This window comes from Rhineura floridana, chromosome 1 (genome assembly GCF_030035675.1).
Source record: "Rhineura floridana isolate rRhiFlo1 chromosome 1, rRhiFlo1.hap2, whole genome shotgun sequence".
NCBI lineage: Eukaryota > Metazoa > Chordata > Lepidosauria > Squamata > Rhineuridae > Rhineura > Rhineura floridana.
Window position 1 is genome coordinate 32,206,174 of NC_084480.1, and position 14,640 is coordinate 32,220,813.

The 14,640-nt window shown below is 43.4% G+C and overlaps 1 protein-coding gene across 1 annotated transcript in view; it reads right to left on the bottom strand.

Annotated features, from left to right (window-relative positions):
- EMB (embigin) overlaps positions 1-14,640 on the bottom strand; it is a 50,177-nt gene that overhangs the window by 27,137 nt on the left and 8,400 nt on the right. The window contains exons 2-3 of the mRNA XM_061617577.1: positions 7,569-7,649; positions 2,850-2,912 (exon numbers count right to left, since the gene is read on the bottom strand). Of these exons, the coding sequence (XP_061473561.1) occupies positions 2,850-2,912; positions 7,569-7,649 (144 nt within the window). The remainder of the gene's footprint in view (positions 1-2,849; positions 2,913-7,568; positions 7,650-14,640) is intronic.

Here is a 14,640-nt window from a genome sequence, read left to right on the forward strand (position 1 = left end):
CACCCTAGTCAGAGGCAGCATGCTTCTGAAAACCAGTTGCCGGAAGCCTCAGGAGGGGAGAGTGTTCTTGCACTCGGGTCCTGCTTGCGGGCTTCCCCCAGGCACCTGGTTGGCCACTGTGAGAACAGGATGCTGGACTAGATGGGCCACTGGCCTGATCCAGCAGGCTCTTCTTATGTTCTTATGTACTAGGAGACACAAACTAAAAACACACATGCACACAGCCAGAACAGGTGCCATTTTACTATCCCAAATATATCTTACAACATTTTTAATTATTTTGTTATTCTTACTGGAGGTTATTCCTCTTTTGTAAAAGATCCCTGCCCTGGGATCAAGGAATGTTGGGGTAGAAATTACAATAATAAATATTTGAACAGTACCAGTAGTCTGGTGCAAGCAAAGCCTACAACAGGGATAAAACATCAACAGATTGGGCATGAAGGACTGTTTCCTCCCAAATGACCCCTTGCACAGTTGGGTCAACATAAGAGACCTAGTGCCATGTCCACCCATCATCTTAAGTTTCTACCTTGTGGTAGAACGGCCTGCTCAGGGATGTCCACCTGGCTCCATCACTATTTTGGTTTTTGATTTCTGATGAAACATCGCTCTTTAGAAGGACCAATGGGTATGGACAAACTAGTGAAAAGCTTTGTTGCAGAATTTCTTTGCTGCTGCCACGGTTTTGCCTGTACGCTATTGCTCTCCTGGAATCCTCCCTCCCTGTCAGATAGCACCAGCCTTTACACCAAGGGAGGCGAGAGCTCACCCCTGCTGCTTGGACTGATAGCCCTTTTGGGAATGATTTCTGGGAGTCAGGGCTTAAGAGGGAGGAGAGAAAACATTTTGCTTGAAGAAATCTGGTGTGTCCAGCATTTGGCATTTTTGAAAAACTGGCTGCTTTTATTTTTGTTGACATTTCACTGTATGGAAATGTTTTTCATGTCTGATTCATAAGCTCCAATAGCTTATTTTATAATATATTTTAAATGTTATAACATTTGTATTATCGAAATTAATTCTTTGTTTGGATTGGTATATTGTGTTTGAATGGACATTGGACTAGTACTGTAATGTTATATTGACAAACATTGTTTTCTGTTGTGAGCTTCTGAGGAAAAGCATCATACAAATCAAATAAATAATAAATATGTTAGACAGGTTGTTTATTCACTTATGTTTGTGACTTTTTTCCTAATTTCACTTTTTATATAGAAAGTTAGAGTATAAATTAGGTAAGATTATAAAAATAATTAATCACAGTTCCACAGGGTTCCGTTAAACTAGTCTTCCTCCATATACTTCTGAAAGTAGTATTTATTTTATTTAAAGCATTTTAACCCCACTCTTCGGCCTAAAAAAGGCTACTTGAGCAGCTTACAACTATCAATATTAAGAGGGATCCAGCCCACAACAGGACCAAAAAGGAGAGCGAAACTACCGTATATTCCGGCGTATAAGACGACTGGGCGTATAAGACGACCCCCAACTTTTCCAGTTAAAATATAGAGTTTGCCCAAGTTCTCCCCAGGAGCCTTTTGTGGCTTCTTCCTCCTGTATCTGGCCGTTTCGAGTCAATTCGTCTCAGGCTCTGCCGAGGCTTCCCTCCTCAGGGCAGTAACACAGTTTCGAGTCAATTTCATCTCAGGCTCTGCCTAGGCTTCCCTCCTCACAGCAGTAACTCCGTTTCGAGTCAATTTCATCTCAGGCTCTGCCGTAACTTCTTGAGCCTCGCTGCCTTGCCTTCCTCGCAGTGACGGTCTCTCTGGACGGCGGCTGCGACTGCTTCCACTCCCGCTGCTTTTTTTTTTACTTAATTTTCCCGCTCTTTTTCAGCACCCGGCGTATAAGACGACCCCCGACTTTTGAAAAGATTTTCCTGGGTTTAAAAGTCGTCTTATACGCCGGAATATACGGTACCTCTGTTTCTGTCCTGGCAGAAAAGGAGAAACTCAACAAACTGGTTGAGGAAAGAGTTTGCATGAAGTAACCCAGAAAAGGGAAGGAACAAAACCACAAAGCTCGGGCTGATGGAGTCTTGTGGGTAACCTCGGACATGCACTGTTCACTGGAGGTTCCTGCACAGATGTCTATAAGCCATACTTTGCATTCAGGACTTAGACAAATATAGCAAAACAGGTTTGGCTTGCATTAGGGCCAGGTTTGCTGCACTTAACATATATATTTTTTCTCAGTTTTCCCTCTGAGCAACCTGGGTAATTGGCCAAATGCCAGGCCTCACTTATTGCAAGCATTTCACAGAGATAAAGCGCACGATAAGCCGCAGCTTGACTTAGTCAGCCCCTATATATCCGAGAAGGCAGAGCCCAGCCATCCACCAAAACCTACTCCCAGACACAATCCCTTTAGGAGAGTTTGCTGGAAGTATAATCAAGGTAGATGTAGCAGTACTAGATAAAACAAAATAGTCTCATGGCAAAAATAAACATATGAACATGAAGACTGTCAAACCCAGCTCAGCCTTAAATGTAAGCAGTCCTCCCCCCTTGCCCACTTGGCTTTTAGTTACTCCAACAAGTTTTGATCTATTGTTCTGGAACTCCTTTCCATAACCATGAGAAACTTACTGTGATTCCACCACCACCACCCACAAAAACAAATTAGCCTAAATTCTCTGCTACCAAACAAGATTTAAGATTTTTAGTATTTTGTACTTAATGTTCTAACAGACAGTTAAATTGTAATCTGATGACCAGGTCGTTTTTTAAATTGTATTTGCTGTGTTTTTACTTGATGTGCACCGCCCAGAGAGCTTGCTATGGGTGGTATAGAAATTGAATCAAATAAATAAAATAAATTAAGATAAATATTAAAAAAACACATACCACTTATGGTTATATTGTCCTTCATCTGTGGCAAGATGGGTGCTTGGCTAGCGCGAGGTGGATCTGCCAAAAAGAAAGAGTTGAGACTAGGTTTACTTTCATATGGATCAGAATAGGATTCAGCAGAAGAGTAATCTGGTCTTTTAACATCCTTTAATTGAATGGATCACAGCAGCAGAACTACATTTTATAAAGAACAGGGACTACCACTGAAAACAGCCTTGTGTAAGCTTTCCTCCCTGTCCTTATGTAATGTTTAGTTCATGCTATGATGTCATTATGCTATATATTTTCCGCCACACATTGGCTATGGCTAGTAGGGGAGGGGCAGGGGGGAAAAGGGAACAATGGCCTGGCTTGCACCAAACACTGAGGATAACCCTGAGGACTGCACAGTCATCTGCCTCCAGCAGAGCCACAAAGAGGGGATTGGAAGCTTCCACTTCTGCTTTAGATTAAGCATCGTTTAGTGTTACATCCAAACCCTAAACTGTGGCTAATCTTCTCTGGTTAGCAAATGCAAGCTAGCTTCATAATTTATTGTCTGAAAGCGACTTATTTCAACTAACCACAGTTAAGACCAGAGGTTTAACTGTGATGTCCTCCCAATGTTGCTGGACTACAGTTTCCAGCATTCCTAGCCACTGGCTGTGCTGGTTGGGGCTGATGGGAGTCCATGTTCAACAGTATTTGGAGGACACCACATTGGTTACCACTGGTTAAGACTAACTGAAATGTGTCCAGACTTGGGCTTCACAATATGCTGTGGTTAGTGAAAAATAAAACATAACTTCCCAACTCTTCCTCATGGCCATCCAGGTAGAGAATGAGAAGGTGTGTTAGCCCACAGCTCACCGAAACTTGACCTGCTAATGCTAAATCACAGAGCGAGTGCACCCACGGTGTAAAGACTTTGGAAAAATTCATTGAGATGTTACAAAGCAGTGTGAGAGAAGACTCGTTACAGGGATGTACAGGGAAGGAGGCAGCATGCTCTGTTCATCTTTTGCATGTTCATTAGCGCATCTGCATCATGCCTTCACACATAGGCTTGTGTGCACATCACCATCTCTCCACTCAATCAGGCACCCTACAGGCACGTTAGCAACTCAGGCCCTGGGCTCCTGCTGGGAGGAAGGGTGGGATATAAACCAAATAATAAATAAACTTGCAGATGTGTGAAGGAACACATAAAACAGTGAGGCAAGCCTGCCATCCCCCACCAAATGTACATTTATTGACCGTGCAGAGGAGCCAATATCATCTGAAGATAAACCCAAAGTGATGTGTGATTATGGCTACTCCCCCCCTCAACCTGGCAGCCTTCAGGTGTTTTGGATCACAACTCCCATCCCAGCCAACATAGCCATGCTGGTTGGAGATATAGTCCAAAATATTATTTATTTATTTATTTATTTATTTAATTACGCTTTTAAACCGCCCTATAGCAACGAGCTCTCAGGGCGGTGTACAGCAAAATAAAACCACATTTAAAAAATGAACAAGTGTGGATTAAAACATACAATATAAAACATATTTAAAAACAAAATTAAAATACGAATAAAATAAAAATACAATTACAGTTAAGTTTAAAATAAAATTAAATTTAAGTTTAAAAATTTAAAATGCCTGGGCGAAGAGGTAGGTTTTTACCTGGCGCCGAAAAGATAACAAAGAAGGCGCCAGGCGTATCTCATCTGGGAGGGCATTCCATAATTCAGGGGCCACCACTGAAAAGGCCCTAGATCTAATTGTTGTTCTCCGGGCCTCCCTATGAGTTGGGACCCGGAGAAGGGCCTTAGATGTCGAGCGCAGTGAACGGGTAGGTACATAGCGAGAGAGGCGTTCCATCAGATATTGCAGTCCAGTGCCGTTAAGGGCTTTATAGGTAAGGACCAACACTTTGAATCTGGCCCGGAAACATATTGGAAGCCAGTGCAGTTGGGCCAGAATAGGTGTTATATGGTCGAATTTCTTCGTCCCAGTAAGAACTCTGGCCGCAGCATTCTGCACTAGCTGAAGTTTCCGAATCGTCTTCAAAGGTAACCCTACGTAGAGTGCCATTACAGTAATCCAATCTAGAGGTTACCAGAGCGTGAATAACTGAGGCGAGGTTCTCCCTGTCCAGATAGGGTCGTAGTTGGGCTACCAGCCGAAGCTGGTAGAACGCATTCCGTGCCACCGAGGCTACCTGAGCCTCAAGTGACAGGAGCGGATCTAATAAGACTCCATCTGTCTGGAGGTTGGGAAAGGCTGGGTTAAAACAGTGGAATAAGCAGGGAAACTCTGACTCCCTAGCCTACCTCACATGATTATTGACAGGATAACACAGGGGGTGGGGCCACATCTTTGATACCACTCCCTGTGCTGCTTAGCGGAAGTGTAGGACAGAAATGTAATTAGGAATATAGCTGCTTTATTCTGGACAGGCCACTGGTCCACTTCACCCACTTGGTCACTTCTGAGGCCCAGCAGCTCTCCAAGGTCTTTGGCCCACCAGGGGGTCCAATCTTGGCCTGCCAAGCCATTTCCCCCGAACCACACCCATTAGCTGATGTCACTGGGTGATGGTAGTTGATGGGCGGGGCTCAATCCTGATGTTGCTTCGTCAGGGTATTCTCTGCAAGGAATATGCTGGTGAAGCAGACCCCTCCCCCCACCCAGAGGATCAACTTTCGACAGGTGGTTGGGACTAACCACCTGTCATTCACCTGACATTGCCATGACATCAGAGGGACAAGTTGGCCTGCAAAGGGGGAGAGAGATAAAGGTCTGGTCTGGTCTGCTGAGCCAAGGTTTCCCTCACCCCTGCCTGAGCCTCCCCTGTCATGTTTCCCATTACCTACTACTTGATCCTTTAAAAAAAAAAAAAAACTGGATATGTGGGGGATTAAATCTAATAAGCATTCCTTTGAAATGAGCAGCGGCCTAAGGGTACTGCTTTAATTACAAGATTATTTACAAGCTGTCACTGCAGATTACTTCCCTTCTACAAATTATGAAACAAACTAATGGCTACATCAAATGCATAAGTGCATTTAACATGCACTTTTGTTAAAAAAATGTAAATAGTTGCCATGGGGAGGGCAGAATGAAAACCATGGCAGACAGGCAGAGCTTAATCCTTACTCCCCGCTGAAAAAAATCCTTCCCTGCTGTGCTTTTATTTGCATTGGGAGAAAAGCTCTCAGTATGGCATAAGGATTTTTTCCTATGAATGCAAATAAGGTGGGGGGGAAGAGATTTTTGTTGGAATTCTAGCAGATTGAAAAATTGCTAAACGCCCCCTCCCTGCCTGCCACAGTCTTGATCTGCTTGCAGTTTCCTCCCTCACCTCCACCCCCATGGCTATGTGCACATTAAATTCAGTCACACATTTAAAGCAATGTTTAGCTTGGCCCTGTACAGCTGTGATCATGGTCAGAGGTACTGAGGAAAAAAATGCATTCCAGAGATTAAGTCTATGTTTCTGAAAATAAGAACCACCCTAATTTTTCTTTTAATGTTTTAGAGCATGAACTAGTCTTCTGAACCTGCAGGGAACTGGCTCCTTTTCATTAGTTATATAATATGCGCGTTGCAGGTTTTTTCCTTTTTTTAAAAAAAAAAACCCTCCTCCCTTCCTGTTGATAAGACAAACATTTTGGAGCAAGGATTATCCTTTATTTTTGGAGAAGCTGGAAAGGCAATTGTTTGTTGGGACACCTTGGCCAACAGTTCCGCATGGGAAGAGAAGCCTACTGGATTCTAAGACGGAGTTTCAGAACATAAAAGAAAAACCCTGCGGGGCCAAAGCAAAGGACCATCTAGTCCAGCATCCTGCTCCCCACAGTGGCAAACCAGATGCTTCCCAGAAGCCCACAAACAGTGTGTGAAGGTGACAGCCTACCCTACTACAGGAAACCTGTACAGGAAGCCTCAACGCCAAGGAATAAATGTAACTGTGGGCCAGCTGACACAATGGGCACCATCAACTTGTAAAGCATTTCCTGGGCTGGGCTACTTCGGGCTATAGGTCAGATGTCCAGTCAAAATTGCTTGAACGTCCAAAATGCAGCCAAAATGGTTGAAAAGGTCACTGGATTTCCAGAGGCCATAGTCCCAAGGCCTAGACATCTCTGTGCCTGCAGAGTCCTCCACACGCCAGCCGGTCTCCGTGGGGGTGAGGAGGGCAAGGGGGAAGAGACAAAAGGAGGCTGGGGTCTGGTTCATGTCATCTCAGGGTACATTGTGGCTTGCAGGCTTCTAAGCCAGCAAAGGGGTTTGGTAATAAATCTGGTTTGTCTGCATTTATTAAGAGGGGAGGAGGAGAGGGTGGGAACATGCCTATCCCCAGTGTAAAGGATGTGTGAATTACAGTCTGAAGTTGCTACGTGCTGTTTTTTAAGTCACTAGGGGCTGCAGCACATGTTTGTTTTACCTAAACAATATTATCAGCAAAACCACCCAGTGAACTCGCCAGGGCTAAAAAATGCAATTCCATCAAGACATGACAAGGTACAGGCTTCTCCTGGAATGACTGACATCGACACTCCTACGGGTAAAGGTAATGCACAAGGTGTTTCTGAGCCTTATCTTTCTCTTCTCAAGAATTGGAATATTTCAGACTGAAAACTCCCTGGGAGTGAAATTAATCTTGTGCAATCATCACTACGGGTAGGAACAGCAGATATGTGAAAATAGTTGTAAGCCCACCAGAGAAGAGCAACAGCTTCTTACCTGTGGTGGAAGTTCTCTGGTGCAATATTTCATCGTCGGAAGTGCTCTCCTGGCTGAGTGTTTCTGTAGTCAAAGTGTCAGCTATGTTTTAAAAAAGAAGGTAAAAAGTAACAGCATAAATGACATCATTGTGCTTAATCTTTTAATGTCTCCGTGGCCATGCAGGCTACAGCCGTTTTCTTGTTGGCATCTGCGAGGCAGATGGTGCTCTCATGACCCACCCAGGCCACATGGCTGCCACTGTTTCGCAATGTTTTGTTTTATTTATTTATTTTAAAGAGTGTTTCTGGAAATCCTGGAAACAGAGTGGACCCTTCATCGAGACACAGTGAGCAGACCTCCAAACTCCTTGATGACAAGTTATGGACAGGGACATTTCAAGATACAGAGGCTGTGTAACACACCATACATTTAAAGCACATGGCTTCTTCAAAAGAATCCTGGGAACTGTAGTTTGTAAGGGTGCTGGGAATTGTAGTTTTGAGAGAGGTAAACTTTGGTTCCCAGGATTTTGGGGGGAGGAAAGGCATGCACATTAAAATGTATGATATGTATGAAACCTCAGGTGCCTGGGGAGAAGGTCAAGATGGTAACCTGCCCCCTCCTATTCCATGTACAGGGAAGACAACTGGGCTAGCAGTTAAATCTTACTGAGACAAAACTGAATCCTCCATCGTGCCTGAGGGCAGCAGGCTATTTTAGAGGACACAAGGCAGGCCGCACGTCACACACAGCTCTTTGTCCAACACCTTGCCACATCCCTGCCTTCCAACATGCCACATCCTTTCCAATAGTACGACAGGCCCTTGTTATGGAAAATAGATACTGCGATACCTGTTTAAGGCTTTTTATCTGCTGAGCCTTTTTTTATGCACTAGAAGGGTGGGGAATAAATCTTACAAATAAATAATGTCAACACTTGATCCTATAATTAAGTGGTTGCTAGACTGAGGAAAATAGGGTTCAAATCCCTGCTCAGGTATGTATGCATCAACCAAAGTCTCTGGAGGAAGAGTAGACTAAACAAACCATTTTTCCATCCAACTGATTTTGGATTATCAGAAATGTCAGTGCAGCCATACAGACTTCTAATCAAGAAAGCTGTTGAGCCATATACATTGCTGTAAATTCGCAGTAGATGCCAAATGGATCGGAACAAGATTTGAAAGAAAATTAGGCTGAATGTACAACACCCAAATCAATCAAATGGCTTCAATAGCAAGTCATCTGTAGTCTTGATCGATTCAGAAGACATATTGGGACTCTGGAGAAAGAAAGCCTCCTGCTAGCCCCCCTAGGGATGACTTCTGTCAGGCAACTTAGTTCCAGGGCATTTAAAAGCTATTTTGCAAGAGCTAACACACTTAAGTAAATAATTAATGGTTATGACTAACAGTATGACAAGTACCGTGACTAGCTGTTATGGCTGGGAATGAGGGGGAAAAAGAATCCCCACCCCCCGTTGTCTACAGTAAAAATGGAGTGGAAAGATTATTTCTGGACACTTCTAGGTTTCCTGGGAACTGTATAAATATGAGTCAAGACTCAGATCTCACAGAGGCCTTTTTAAAGAGGGATAAGAATGTCAAAAATTGGCAAGTAGCTCTGCATAGACAGCACAAAGAGTGGTATTCAATGCTAATCTTACTGAAAGTAAACCCACTAAAGTTAATAGACATGGCTAAGTTAAATTCATTTATTTCCATTGATCTACTCTGAGTAAGACTTAGCTGAATACAACCCAAAGTTAACAAAACTACATATTGGAACAGCTACATGTTGCCCCATCATTTTATCCCATTCATGAGCACCCATCCTTGGCCCAGTTTTCATTTTTTTAAGGGTAAAAAGCTCAACAACTAAAAGGCTCAGCGGCAGAGAATCTGTTTTGCATGTAGATGGTCCCAGGATCAATTCCTGGCATCTCTAGGAACTGCTGAGAACATCCTTTATCTCAAACCCTGGAGAGCCACTCCCAGTCAGTAAACAAACTGAGGAAGATGGACCAATGTACTGACTCAGCAGAAGACAACTTCCTCTGTACAGATTAATTCCTTCGCAGCCAGATGGACGACTAATGAATTCAATAAATAAATAAATAAACAAATCTTCGCCAGATATGAGGAAGGAACAGGAATGGGCTACTTTTGAAAAGCCACCGCCTACACAAATGTGCCCACTGACCATACCTGTCCAGCCCCATATGTTAATAGGGGCCATATCCTTCCAGCATTATTAATGATATAGCTACATGCACACAGGAATAAATGTATAGTGTGAATGTCGGCTGTATTTCCATAGGGCATTGTGGCCACATTCATATCATACATTTATTCCACTTTAAACAGTCATGGCTTTCCCCAAAGTAGTTTGTTAAGGGTGCTGAGTGGTGTTAAGAGACTCTCCGTTCCCCTCACAGAGTTACAATTCTCAGAGTGGTTTAACAGTCAGTCCCTCTTCCCAGAAAACCCTGGGAACTGTAGTTCTGTGAGGGGAATAGGAGTCTCCTAAAAACTCTCAGTATCCTTCACAAACACTTCCCAGGATGCTTTGGGGGAAGCCATGACTGTTGAACAAGTGGAATACGAGTGGAAGAAGTGTATAGGATTAATGTGGCCACAGCGTCCTGTGGAAATACAGTGATGTGCATGTAGGAATAAATGTATAGTATGAATGTGGACTGTATCGCTAATAATGCTGGAAGGATGTGGCTCTCATTAACACATGGGGCTGGATTGTACCCTGGTTACGATCTTGGATGCCATTTGTCCATAATATTCATGCACACCTTTCCCTCCCAGGACTGGCTGAAGACATTTTGCTGTCTGTACACAAGATGACTAACAGTCATTGCCAAAAGAGTAGTGTCCCCTACACCCCAAATGCATCCGAGAGCACAGGGCAAGTCAAGTGGTACACACAGCTCTGCCTTCCAAAACCTTGCAGGTGCTCTCCACTCTGACCATCTGTTGCCTCATTCTACCTAATAGTAAGGCTCTTCCGTCCAGATTCAGCACTATATTCTTCCTCTTACATTTTTTTGGTGATTTTGCTGTTAGAATATATTTGCATGAAGTGGAATCTGGGGGAAGTGGATGGCTGTCATTTAGCGGGGGGGGGGAGATATTATTCCCCATTCATTTGCTTTGTTTCACAGCCCAACAAAAAAAATATTTTTTTTAGTTGCCAAGGATGTTTGAATGACTTTAGGGTATTTTGGGGGCGCTAAATCCAAAAATGACATTAGTTTTGCTGAATTGGCTCTAGGTTTTGAGATAATGGATACCCCTCAAATGACAATTGTACCCCAATACGACCTGTAGCTGCTGACATATGCAGCAGGGTTTGGTCTGTCTTTTTACTCTTGAACATTGTTTTGCAAGTTTATCCATTGCATATAATATCATATTGATACTTTTTTTTTTTTGAAGAGGAATATGAGTTCGTCACAAAGAGGCTGCTTAAACAATCCTAATGCATTCTGCTACGTTTGTGGTGAACAGGGCCGGTTCCAAAGGGCAGCCAGGTTAGGCACTGGCCCAAGGGCCCCGCAGCTCTAGGAGCCCCCCGCGCTTCACCTACCTTTCTCTGCTGTTCACACAGGGTTGCCATCAATAAAGATGGCGGCCGAGGTTTCCGTAAGGGACTAAAGCCTCTGCCGCCATCTTGGTTGATGGCAGCAATGCTCGCGCTGCATGCCATCAACCAAGATAGCGGCAAAGGCTTCAGTCCCTTACGGAAACCTCAGCCGCCATCTTTATTGATGGTAACCCTGCACAAACAGCAGAGAAAGGTAGGTGAAGCACTGGGGATGGCGGGCGGTTCGGAAGCTCGTCTTGCGATCTGCAGAATTGCGGAAGGGAAGCAGAGGGGCCCGGGGCAGGCTAATGCCCAAGGGCCCCTGCATTCCTGGAGCCGGCCCTGGTGGCAAATACACTCTGCAAAAACAAAGAAAAAATATCACTGACTTTGTAAAACAAGCATTATCTTGCTTATTTTGGAGTGAAGCTTGGAGATCAAGGTAAGTCTTGGGCTCCCCATAAGGTTTGCAAAACCTGTGTAGAGTGCCTACGACAGTGGAAAAATGGAGAAAGGAAACGTTTAAACTTTGGTGTGCCTATGGTGTGGAGAGAGCCACAAAACCATCACGATGATTGTTATTTTTGAGTTGTGAATGTGAAAGTCTTCAATCGCTACAAGAAACGTAAGTGGGAGTATCCTGATTTGGACTCAGCAAGGTGACCTGTGCCATACAGCGAAGACGTTCCCATACCAGTGTTTACCTCACTGCCTGACCTTCCATTGTCAGATGTTGAAGAAATGCTGAACGTGGAGTGTAGCAGAGGTGGTAGCCCTGGAAGTGGATGTGAAAAAAGCTTTCAACACCTGAGCAGTTCTCCCAAAGAGAACTCAATGATCTGGTACAAGACTTCAGTCTGTCAAAGCAAGCATCTGAACTTTTAGCATCCAGGCTAATGGAAAAGAACTGTCTACAGCCGGAAGCTAACATAACAGCTTATCGGACAAGAGAGGAGGGACTTCTTCCATACTTCAGCCAAGATGAAGAACTTGTATACTGCAATAACATTCCTGGACTTCTTCTCCAAATGGGACTACAGGAATATCGACCAGAAGATTGGCGGCTTTTTATAGACAGCTCCACCAGAAGCTTGAAATGTGTTTTATTGCACAATGGTAACCGCTATGCATCTCTTCCAATTGCTCACTCAACAAAACTTAAAGAAGAATATGAAAATATCAAAATGGTCTTGCAGAAGCTCTGCTATCATGAGCACCAGTGGTCTATTTGTGTTGATCTAAAGATGGTGAACTTTTGCTTGGGCAGCAAAGTGGATACACGAAGTACCCTTGTTTCATCTGCTTGTGGGATAGTAGGGCAAAGCAAGATCACTGGAAAAAAGTGACATCGCCTTCAATGGAACACATGACTAGGTGCAGCGAACATCATTAACAAGCCATTGGTTGACAGAGAAAAAATCATTCTCCCACCACTCCATATCAAGCTTGGACTGATGAAGCAATTTGTTAAGGCCTTGGACAAAGATGGCAATTGCTTCAAATACATTTGTAGATCGTTCCTTGGACTGACTATGGAAAAACTAAAAGCAGGAATCTTTGATGGTCCTAAAATTCGTAAACTCATCAATGATTTGAATTTCACTAAATTTATGAATGACGTTGAAGCTTCTGCCTGGTGCAGTTATGTCTCAGTTGTCAAGAACTTCTTGGGTAACAACAAAGCTGACAATTATGAAGAATTGGTACAAAACATGCTCGCTAACTTTAAACATTTGGGTACTAATATGAGCATAAAGGTACACTATCTCCATAGCCAGTTAGACAGATTCCTGGATAATCTTGGTGATTTTAGTGAGGAACAAGGGGAGAGGTTCCATCAGGATATAAAGGTGACGGAGGAAAGGTATCAAGGCAGATGGGACAGACACATGATGGCAGACTACTGCTGGAACCTCCAACGTGATTGTCCTGATGCCCCACATAAAAGAAAATCGTACACACAGCGTTTTTCTATGCATTAATTGTGATTATCTGAATCAGCTTCCTTTGTTTTAATGTTATTGTACTGAATACAACGCCATTAGGTATTTCATGTGTTTACTTTTGTATGATTTGAGACAATTTCCATGTTATTTGTGGGTAGGCTATGCCTGACCATTAAATTTTTTGAATTTGTTATGTTTTTCAATGGGGGCATCCATTATCTCAAAAATTAGAGCCAATCTAGCAAAACCGATGCCACATTCGGAACCAGCGACACAAAGTTACCCTAAAATCGATCAAACATCATTGGCAATAAAATTAGTGTTGACCAGTGTTATGCTTCCTGAACAGTAGCTGAGTGAGTAACAGACTGCTGTACTGGCTGCTGTAAGGGGCAAGCTGCACATGAACATGATTTTAGACACTAGTCTTGCACTGCAGAGTCACACAGTAGATGAAATGATTCACTTCTTGCAGTTTGGAGCCTCTTCTCCATATAATGTCAAGAGTACCTGCTATTCTCATTCTCCTCAGCAACCCACCAAGAACATTTTGTGCTGGCGCCAGCCTGATGAGATCATCTCAGTTAGGTCCCCAAAGCAGAAGAAAGACAGAGCGTCTTATCTGAGATCATCATAGCCAATGAAGCCTTAGTCAATAACCGACTGGGAAATTAATCAGCCTACTGCTCTTTTCTGCAATGATTCATGCCTGCTTGCTTCTAAGGAAACAGGTTGCCTGCTGTCTATAAATCCAATTGGCAATTGCGGAGATTGTGTTTTTTCATAGGAAGCTGCCTTATACCAAGTCAAATCATAGTGTTGTATTGTCTCTACAATCACTGGCAGCAGCCCTCCAGGATTTCAGGCCGGTCATTCCCAGCTACCTGGAGCTGCTGGGGAGGGAATTGGGGATTTTCTGCATGCAAAGCAGATGGTCTGCCACTGAGAAACAGTCCTTTCCTCTAGCGCAGCCTTTCCCAACCAGTGTGCCTCCAGATGCTGTTGGACCACAACTCCCATCAGCCTCAGCCAGCATTGCCAATGGTCAGGAAAGATGGGAGTTGTGGTCCAACAACATCTGGAGGCACACTGGTTGGGAAAGGCTGCTCTAGCATATCAAGTACACCCAAATTACTACCAATAGTTCCCCGTGCACACCATAGTCCTGCTTAACACCTAGTCCCTTAGAGCTTAACGTGTTCCACTGATAATCAAGCTTCCTTCTACAGCATGCATAGTCTTCCTGTCCCTTTTTTTCATAGCCACATCCTGTTTCTTGGTAATATTAGAGTATCAAGAGGAAATGAAAGGAAATGCTTGAGTATATCTAAAACACTTTTAATTTTAAGCATACCTAAAATATAACAAACTATCTACAGGAAACTGAAGTTGTATAAGCTTTTAAACTACTTGCAGCTGAAAATATGCAAGACCGCAAGGTTGACTTTTTAATAAGAGTTCGTTATTTTTCATAACGTTAGTGGTATGCACAGGAACTGAATGTCTTATAGAGCGATACCTGAAGCTACAATCCTACACACTTAGTT